The 9,582-nt window shown below is 40.1% G+C and overlaps 1 protein-coding gene across 3 annotated transcripts in view; it reads left to right on the top strand.

Moving 5' to 3' along the window:
* Nucleotides 1-1,851: 1,851 nt before the first annotated feature.
* TMEM39A (transmembrane protein 39A) overlaps nt 1,852-9,582 on the top strand; it is a 29,219-nt gene continuing 21,488 nt past the window's right edge. Inside the window, exons 1-2 of one of the 3 annotated variants that reach the window (XM_025284482.2) lie at nt 1,852-2,201; nt 3,340-3,526. In XM_025284482.2, the coding sequence (XP_025140267.1) occupies nt 3,414-3,526 (113 nt within the window). In that variant the 5' untranslated portion in view covers nt 1,852-2,201; nt 3,340-3,413. Of the gene's footprint in view, nt 2,202-3,339; nt 3,527-7,819; nt 7,844-9,582 lie in introns of those variants that run through there. The other 2 variants (XM_006057616.3, XM_044942170.1) reach the window with 2 other exon arrangements.

Here is a 9,582-nt window from a genome sequence, read left to right as displayed (position 1 = left end):
GGAATACTTGGGAATATTACTAACTATAATGGTTCCGATATTGGTCATTCTGGCTGTAAACTCTGGGTCTGTCACTTACTAGCTGGATAATATTAGCTAGGTTTCAACAAGTTATTTTTCCTACCTTCAGTTTTCTCTGTAAAAAACAGGAATACCATAAAAACATTGAGATTTAAATCAAATATGTAAAGCTATTAGTCTAGTGTCTGGCACCAAACAAAAAAACCTCTCAGTAAAGGTTAACTAATCATATGCTGGATAAGGTTTTCTCTTAAGATGCTTAAAATCTGCAAAGTGAGAGATCTCATGCCAAGTGTTCCGTTGATACTCTTACTCTTCTGCTAACACCAAAATATAGACAGTTTCTGAATTCACTACTGATGTTGCCCTCTTTCTTACCTTTCTGTCGAACACTTCCTTTACTAGTAATAGGAAGTTATTCTCCCACAAACTCCCTATTCATCCTTGCAGTCTTGTCTTTTAAACCCCAATTTCTCTGTGAAGATTTTCTTGGGACTGACACCACCACCATTGCACAGAACTTATTACCCTGTCTTGCCTGTTATCTCTGGACCTTGGACATACTTTTTATGTTACATTTATTGTAATAAATTGTAATTTTCCTGGTGTCTTGTCTCTTCCACTAGACTATGAGCCCTTTTTGGTATTCACTTTTGTAACTTCAGCATCCATTTAGTACTTTTCTCAACATACAAGAAGCTCACGACTGGCTGCTGAAGCACAACTGCGTCCTGATCGCCTTCGCTTAGCAGTGACTTTAAATGACGTCTTCAATAACCTCAGATATGCAGATGACACCACCCTTATGGCAGAAAGTGAAGAGGAACTCAAAAGCCTCTTGATGAAGGTGAAAGTGGAGAGTGAAAAAGTTGGCTTAAAGCTCAACATTCAGAAAACGAAGATCATGGCATCTGGTCCCATCACTTCATGGGAAATAGATGGGGAAACAGTGGAAACAGTGTCAGACTTTATTTTTGGGGGCTCCAAAATCACTACAGATGATGACTGCAGCCATGAAATTAAAAGACGCTTACTCCTTGGAAGGAAAGTTATGACCAACCTAGATAGCATATTCAAAAGCAGAGACATTACTTTGCCAGCAAAGGTTCGTCTAGTCAAGGCTATGGTTTTTCCTGTGGTCATGTATGGATGTGAGTTGGACTGTGAAGCAGGCTGAACGCTGAAGAATTGATGCTTTTGAACTGTGGTGTTGGAGAAGACTCTTGAGAGTCCCTTGGACTGCAAGGAGATCCAACCAGTCCATTCTGAAGGAGATGAGCCCTGGGATTTGTTTGGAAGGAATGATGCTAAATAAAACTGAAACTCCAGTACTTTGGCCACCTCATGTGAAGAGTTGACTCACTGGAAAAGACTCTGATGCTGGGAGGGATTGGGGTCAGGAGGAGAAGGGGTCGACAGAGGATGAGATGGCTGGATGGCATCACTGACTTGATGGACGTGAGTCTGAGTGAACTCCGGGAGTTGGTGTTGGACAGGGAGGCCTGGCGTGCTGCGATTCATGGGGTCGCAAAGAGTCGGACACGACTGAGCGACAGAACTGAACTGAACCTTCCCCATCTGTAAAAAGGCAATTGATAATTTGAACACGGTTGTTACTAGGAGTCCATGAGATAACAGGAAGGACCCCAGCATGCAGTCCGTGTATCGTCGGGGCTTGGTGACTTAGGATAAGGGAGGAAATACTGTGTTGAGCGCTGGGTGGGGAAGAAGAGATCGCGAGACCCACGGAGAAAGCGAGTTCCACTGCGCAGGTGCACGCAAAAGTGGTCAGGATGCTCACTCCCCCGGCTCCTGTGTAGTTCCGGGGGCCTGTTTGCCGTTCCTGGGGCGGCCGGCCGTCGCCGAGCTGACGTCATCGGCGTGCGCTGCCACGTCTGCTCAGCTCCGCGGTAATGGAGGCTGAGGATGAGTGCTGACGGGGCTGGCCTCTGCTTCTAGCTTTGGCTCTGGCTCTGACTCTGGTACTGACTCAGGGTCTGGGTCTGGCAGCCCGAAGCCGGGACACCTTTTCTCGACTCTCCGGGAGGGGACAACCCACAGACAAGCAACTGGTTTGCAGCGCCTCAACGTGGGCAGGGAGTTCTGTTGCTTGGGGTCTAGCTGTAAAACCGCCGCCTCCTCCCAGGGATCCCGCCCCGCTGGCCTGGCCTCCTCCATGCGTGAGTATATCCGAGCTGCCGCGCTGTCCGATTGTCCCGGGCCTGCTTCGGCCCTCCAGGTTGCGCGGCGGGGACCGCTTTGTCGTCCCCTCATAGAGGCCAGGCTGTTGAAGTTTGTGTTCTCTCGCTGCCCACCTTCCACCACCCCATCCCCTCGCCTTCCGTCCCAATTTTTTGCTCTACACTTTTCTTTTCCTTTGCTCGTTAATTGAGCAAGGACCAGCTGCCCTTACATCCAATGGTTTGAATGCTTTGTCTCACTTTGCGTTTGTTAGTCTGCAGCCGAGAGCTGTTAGGAATAGGGAACAGAATATCTGCTGTAACGTTTTGAAAACCAGGGTTTTTCCATGGTGTCATTCTTCAGTTTTTAAGTTGTATTGTTCAGGAAGCAGATTCTTGATATTCATATTGACAGAACTATAATTTTTCCATAGATTAATGAAAGCACAGTTTCTTTTTATTGAGGGTCTTTATGTATTACTTTTAATCCTGCAGTTTCAGTAATTTCTAAACGATTTTACATCAGTTTTTCTGGAGTGGTCATCCCCTTGATCTCTTTACAATATTTGCACTCTAACATATGGAGATAGCACTTGAACAGTTTTACTTTTAAAGAGTTAAAGGACCTTCTGATGTACTTTAACCCATCTTTGTCAGTTCTGACAACTGCCTCTGTAGGACAAGGAGTGCTTTTTTGTGTGATGAGGAAACAGACTCAGAGGTTAAATGCCTCAGAGTCAGATAACAAATGATACAGCTGATCTCAGAATTTAGATCCCCTGATAACAAAACCTAACATTTTGGACAGTGCTGATTCTCTTGTATTTCAAGGGGCTTACTGTCTGTATTGGAACTGTATATATTCAGTGTTTCTTGTAAACTGATGGTAAAATCTTTCATGTAGAAGAAGTCTACTGATGAAAGACACAAATATGACTTCCCTAATGCTGAACAAAGCTTAGGACTTAGGGTTCTGACCCACTGTAGTCTTGAGTAGTCCTTTCATTAGAATGAAGTCAGCAATAGACATTGGGAGCATTCTTTTACAAGGTCTGCTTACTCAGTTTTTCTGGTTGTTTTGTTACATTGCCTACTTTAAAGATAGCAAACTGATATTTAAATGTCTCTTTTTGTTCAGCGTTGAAACAGGCTGACAACCATTAACCTGGGTTGCAACTATAGGTGGCACTGGAAGCAGACTGGTTCCCGGACATGCCCGGTGGAAGGAGGGGCCCTAGTCGGCAGCAGCTAAGCCGTTCAGCTTTACCTTCTTTACAGACTTTGGTTGGAGGGGGATGTGGCAATGGAACAGGCCTGAGGAACAGGTAAAGAAGAAATAAGACAATTTGTAATATTCTATGATTAGTAAGGCTGATACAGAAGTCATCATACTATTCAGATATTTGCTTATCAGGATTATTTTTTAACACTGAAGTAGAAACCCTGACCCTAAAAACTGGAAGCTGAGTATTTCAGAATACTTTGGAGGTAGAAAGTTGTGATGCCCACAAAATAAAAAAAGGCTGATTCATACTTACAGCCAATAATCCAAATTCTAGTTGTCACCTTTTATTTAGCTATTAAAAGAAGGTAGAAGTGAATTACAGATCAAGATGAACGTGATGGTTTACTTTCTAGGATTCTTTTTCAAGAAGGGCAAATTAAAGCTATTGGTTAACATGAGATTCTAAAATTGTCATATCCCATCAGGGGTCTTAAAAATTACTTTGTTCAAAAAGTTGAAATGAATAAACTTATCAGCTCTAGCCTAAACAATCTTAAGATTTGTGTTATATTGCATGAGAATAAAGAATTTGATTTTCTTAATGGAAATTTATCTCTGTTCCTAATTTTCAAAAATTAGAATGAATTATTTTTTAAATTATCCTGAATAATTTATCAGGAGGTTTGATTGTGTCACAGTAGGATTGTTTGGTCAAGATAATTTTTTTTTCCTATTTCCTATCTGAATAGCGTTTTCTCTGGCCTGGATTCTAATGTTCACAGCTAGCAGTCGGTACTACTCTTGTCTTTTTAGGCTCTCCTGATGTTATTTGTTTACCTCTTTCTTTCTGACTTTCCACCCCAAGCTCTACTCAGTCTTCAGAGTCAGTTCTGATCTTGTCATATCAGTGGGGCTCTCCCTGAAATTCCAGTTTGAAGGGATTTTTCCAGTCTCTGATTCTCATTAATTTTCAATCCAAATTTTGTATCTACATATGTAGACAGAGTACTTGTAATTTTTCTAGAGTAATACTTTTACTCTCCTGTTCTTGTGGATTTCCTCATTTTAAAAATGATAATACTTTCTGTTTCATAAATACTTTCTGCTTGGAAATAAATGAAGTAGTAAATTGCAGTAACTTTTTAAAACTTTACTCTGAATTTTCCAGAATTTCTACAAATAACACATTTTTTTTTAATAAAGAAAAATTTAAAAACGAGGATATGTGAAAATGCTCTTAAGGAAAGGTGCTCTCAACATACAGATTGAGATGAAGGATGGTTCCTATTTGAAGTTCATGGCTTAATTTTACTAATATATACTGACTACTTATTTAGTGATTCAGTGCTTTCAAATTGCCATAGAAAATTATAGCTGTGCCTATCTTGGCTTTCAAGGTTTTCGTTATGATGGCCTTGATTCTCATTTAACATATATTTCTTTAGCAATTAATTGGAATAGTGGGGAGAAGGACTTATTTTTCAACAGATTAGAATAAAGTGAAAAATAACAATTGCTCAGGGTTTGTAGTCACTGAAACTGTTACTGAGGGATTATGTTGTGACATTTTTACCTAAAGGGGTTATTTTGGAAGAAGACAGTTCTGTGTTTCTTTTTCTTTTTTTCCCCGTGATTTTATGTATTTATTATTTTTAATTGAAGGATAATTGCTTTATAGAATTTTGTTGTTTTCTGCCAAATATCAACATAAATCAGCCATAGGTATACATGTGTCCCTTCTCTTTTGAACCTCTCTCCCACTCCCTCCCTGTCCCACCCCTCTAGGTTGATACAGAGCCCCTGTTTGAGTTCCCTAAGTCACAAAGCAAATTCCCATTGGCTATCTGTTCTACAGATGGTAATGTAAGTTTCCATGTTACTCTCCCCATACATCTCACCCTCTCCTTCCTCCCTCTTGCTCCCCATGTCCATAAGTCTGTTCTCTGTTTCTCATTGCTGCCCTGCAAATAAATTCATTGGTACTATCTTTCTAGATTCCATATAAATGCATTTATATACCATATTTATCTTTCTCTTTCTGATTTAGTGTGTTTGTTTCTCAATGGGAAAGAAGCAGCCTGGAATAGGTTGTTTTATAAGACATGGGGAAAGGGTATAAAAAGTGTGGCTAAAACCAGTGTTAAATTGCCTAGAATATAGTTTTAGAAGGTGTGTTTCTAAAGAAAAGCAATGTCCACATGTGGAGAACTCATTTCTGGAGTGTCTGTATTGAGGAGAGAAATAAGTAATTGCTTGCGTTTTGGATGATGTATGTGATTCTGCAAAACAGAGATCAGCTGAAAAGAAAACGTTTGCCCCGGTTAGATGTTTGTGACTTGTTTGGTGAAATTAAACTTGAGAATGTCAAAGAGCTAGTTTGGTGACACAGTCAAAATTGGAATCTATCCTGTCCTGCTTTCCACCTGTGGGGAGCAGGAATTTGTTCTTGGGACTATGTGCCAGATGATTGCCTTCTAAAGAAGGAGAATATACTGTGAACGTCTTGAGTTTTCTAGAGAGTTTTTAGTTGAGGGAGAATCTTACTTGAGAAGGACTAAGAGTGGTTTTGTTTTGTTTTGTTCTTGCATACTTAGTTAATATCACCTGAGCATGTTCAAATGATCACGGCTTTCTCTGTCCCTTTTAGTTCTTTTTTATTCCTTTAAATTTTTCTTGACTTATCCATTTTCTTACCTAAAATCTGCTGCTTGCTAGCTCCATAAAGGCTAGTCTTAGGTCTGCTGTGTTAACTCTTTCCTGCATACAAGGACAAAACGGAGTTCAACATAATTCATATTATTTGCACAGACAGTTTAGGGACAGTAAGCCACTCTTATTATTTAGAGAAACTTTTGTGTCAGTGGAGGAAACTGTTTACCAGTCAAGTTCCCAGATGCCAGTCTTGTAGCCAGTCCTTTCTACAAATTGTTACGCTGAACACCTGCTTTCCTCTCCAGTCTGGAATTTTGGTAGTGCTAGCTAAAGAGTGTTTACGAGGTGAGGCTGGCCTTCAGTAAAAACGCTGCTTGCTTAGTAATGAACCTCCCTGGTAGAGGGACTTTACACATGTTGTCATAACTAGTTGCTAAACTAATTAAGGGCATTCTGTATGACTCCATTGAGAAACCCTTGGAAGCTTGCACCTGGTTTCCTCAAGACTTTGCTTGTTACCTTTTCCATCTGCTGGTTTTGATTTGTATCCTTCTGCTGTTACAGATTGTAGCTGTGAACACAACTAACATGCCCCGTCCTCTGAGTCCTCCTGGCAAATCATCAGCTTAGGCAAGATTGTTGGGACTGCAGCCCCGTTTCAAAGAGAATATTCAGTGTTAGCGTTGAGAAAATTTTTTTAAAGAGAATCTTTTCCAACCCTTGTATTATAGATGAAGAGAATGAGGCTTAGGGATGTAAAGTTATTGTCTCAAAAACCACAATTGGGGGACTTCCCTAGTGGTCCAGTGGTTAAAAATCTGCCTTCCAAAGCAGAGGACATGGGTTCGATCCCTGGTCAGGGAACTGAGATCCCATGTACCCCAGGGCAACTAAGCACGCACACTTCAACAGAGACCCAGCATAGCCAAAAACAAACAAACAAAAACAACAAAAAACCCACAACTGGTTAAGGGGAAATCTGGGACTGGAACTCTCCCACATTGTATCTCAAACCTTTGTGTCACTTTGCTTTTCTTGAATCTATTTTATATTCTTTCAGAGGAACAATGCTTTTAACCTTTCTTAAGTGATTTCTCTCTAAAGTTTCTCAAATTTTTCTGTAATTAATTTTCTGAGATGTATTGACTAAGTCTGTTTATTTTAGCTCTTTTTTGTTTGTTTTTGGTTTTAAAATGCTTTGATCATATACCCTCTCAAATTTTCAATGTATGAAAATACTTTCCTCTTTCCCTCTGATGCTCTGGATCACTTTATTTGATGTTTGTCTTTCTGTCTCTTGGCTTGAAGTATAATAGCCAAGGTTGTATAGGATATCACAAATACAGATCTTTAAGAAAAAGTTTTTTTAACTGACAAAGCAAAAGACTTTATTGGGAAGGGGCACCCAGGTGGAGAGCAGCAAGGTAAGGAAAGCCTGGAGAACTGCTCTGCCACGTGGCTTGCAGTCTCAGGTGTTACGGGTAATAGGGTTAGCTTTCCAAGTTGTCTCTGGCCAGTCACCTTGCTTTGCCCATATTTGGTCTGACTCAGGGTACTTCCTGGTGGCACACTCCATCTTTCAGCCAAGATGGATTCTAGCGTGAAGGTTTCTGGGAGGTTAGAGGACATATTATGGGCTGGCATCTCCTTCCTCCTTTCGGCCCTTCCCAGATTCTTCCAGTTAGTTTTCAGCAGCAGCATCATTTTCCTTATTGGGATTTCCTGTTATGAGACAACTCATGCAAGCAGTTATTATTATGCCAAGGTGGGTGGTTTTGGTCAGTGGTTCCCTAACATCTTGATTTCTGATTACAAGTGGCTTACTGCCCAGCAGGGGAGAGAATATTTCAGTGTTAAATGATAAATGTGATAAGGGAACTGGGGACCAAATTTTAATGGGCATTCAGACGAGTGGCACTTCTCCAAGTAGAGGGGAGGATTGAGTGAATCCTTTTTTTAAAAAAATTTTATTGGAGAGTAGTTGATTTACAAAGTTGTGTTAATTTCTGCTATACAGCAAAGTGAATCAGTTATATATACACATATATCCACTCCATAACCATATAGATCGTTATAGAGTATTGAGTAGAGTTTCCAGTGGTGTACAGTTGGTCCTTATTAGTTATTTCTTTTATAAATAGTAGTGTGTATATGTCAATCCTAATTTCCCAGTTCATCCCTCCCCTCCACTTCCCCCTGATAACTGTAAGTTTGTTTTCTACATCTGTGGTTTTATTTCTCTTTTGTAAATAAGTTCATTTATAGCTTTTTTAAGATTCCACATATAAGCTCTCTGTCATACGATACTTGTCTTTCTCCGTCTGACTTAATGAGTATGATAATCTCTGGGTCTGTTCATGGTGAGGCAGATAGCATTATTTCATTTTCTGTTTTTGTGGCTGAGTAATATCCCATGGTATTTATGTACTACATCTTCTTTATCCATTCCTCTGTCGATGGGCATTTAATTGCTTCCATGTCTTGGCTGTTGTAAGTGGTGCTGCACTGAACAGTGGGATGCTTGTGTCTTTTTGGATTATGGTTTTCTCTGCATGTATGTCCTGGAGTGGGATTGCTGGATCACATGGTAGTTTCACAGATATAGATCTTTTGTGCTTTGTTTTGAATATTTTTCTTGAAGCCCAGAGTGTTAATAACTTTGTTAACAGCAGAAGCACATTAGTCTGCTTTATTTAGGAAAATTCTATGAAAACCATTTTAACTTTTAAATCATAACAAATAGTTTAGCATATACTTTTGACTGAAGAGGAATAGGAAATTTTATTTGTTCTAGAGAATATTTAGCTTGTTCTAGAGTAGAGACTCCTCAGAATTTTTTCCCCGTATTTTGTGATTAAATGGAGTGAGGCAATAGAATGGTTGTTGGCATTCTTTCTCTCCATTCAAGTCCACCAACTTGAACAACTCCAGAGAGAATCTTTCATGTCCTATTCTTTATATGTAACACTTCCTGGAGTTGCGTAGTGCTGTGGCCCAGCTCCCAGAACAGATCAGAGGGCACTGGTGTATTAATGATTAATTTATGATTGAGCAGATGAAGTTCTGAGACCTACTGGTAGATCACAACCCACTCCTTGGTAAGCTTGCTCTATTGCAATGTACTCTGAGATTGAGGGGAAGAAACTTAAAACATTTTTCCAACCCTCACCCATCCCTGTTCTTCCCTTCTAGATCTCTTCCCTTCTAGTTTCCGCCGTGGTATTCTTAACTATTCAGAATGGTTCAGGATGGGCAGAGTTGATATTCCCGTGAGTCACTTTAAGTGCTGGCAGTGTCACATGCTAATGTTCGAATTCTGCATTTGGAAATTTTAGAGTAGAATGGTAACAATAATGTTATTCCCTCTTGAGAATCTTCTTTGGAAATAGCCACTTGAAGCCTCTTTTCCTTGTTCTATTAACATCATAGACCTTTAGATCTCTTACTGTTCACAGGCATACAAATAATGGGAAATTTTATTCTTTAGCCTTATCATTTTAGATA

Source organism: Bubalus bubalis, chromosome 1 (genome assembly GCF_019923935.1).
Source record: "Bubalus bubalis isolate 160015118507 breed Murrah chromosome 1, NDDB_SH_1, whole genome shotgun sequence".
Classification (NCBI taxonomy): domain Eukaryota; kingdom Metazoa; phylum Chordata; class Mammalia; order Artiodactyla; family Bovidae; genus Bubalus; species Bubalus bubalis.
This window is presented reverse-complemented; position numbering and strand designations above follow the sequence as displayed.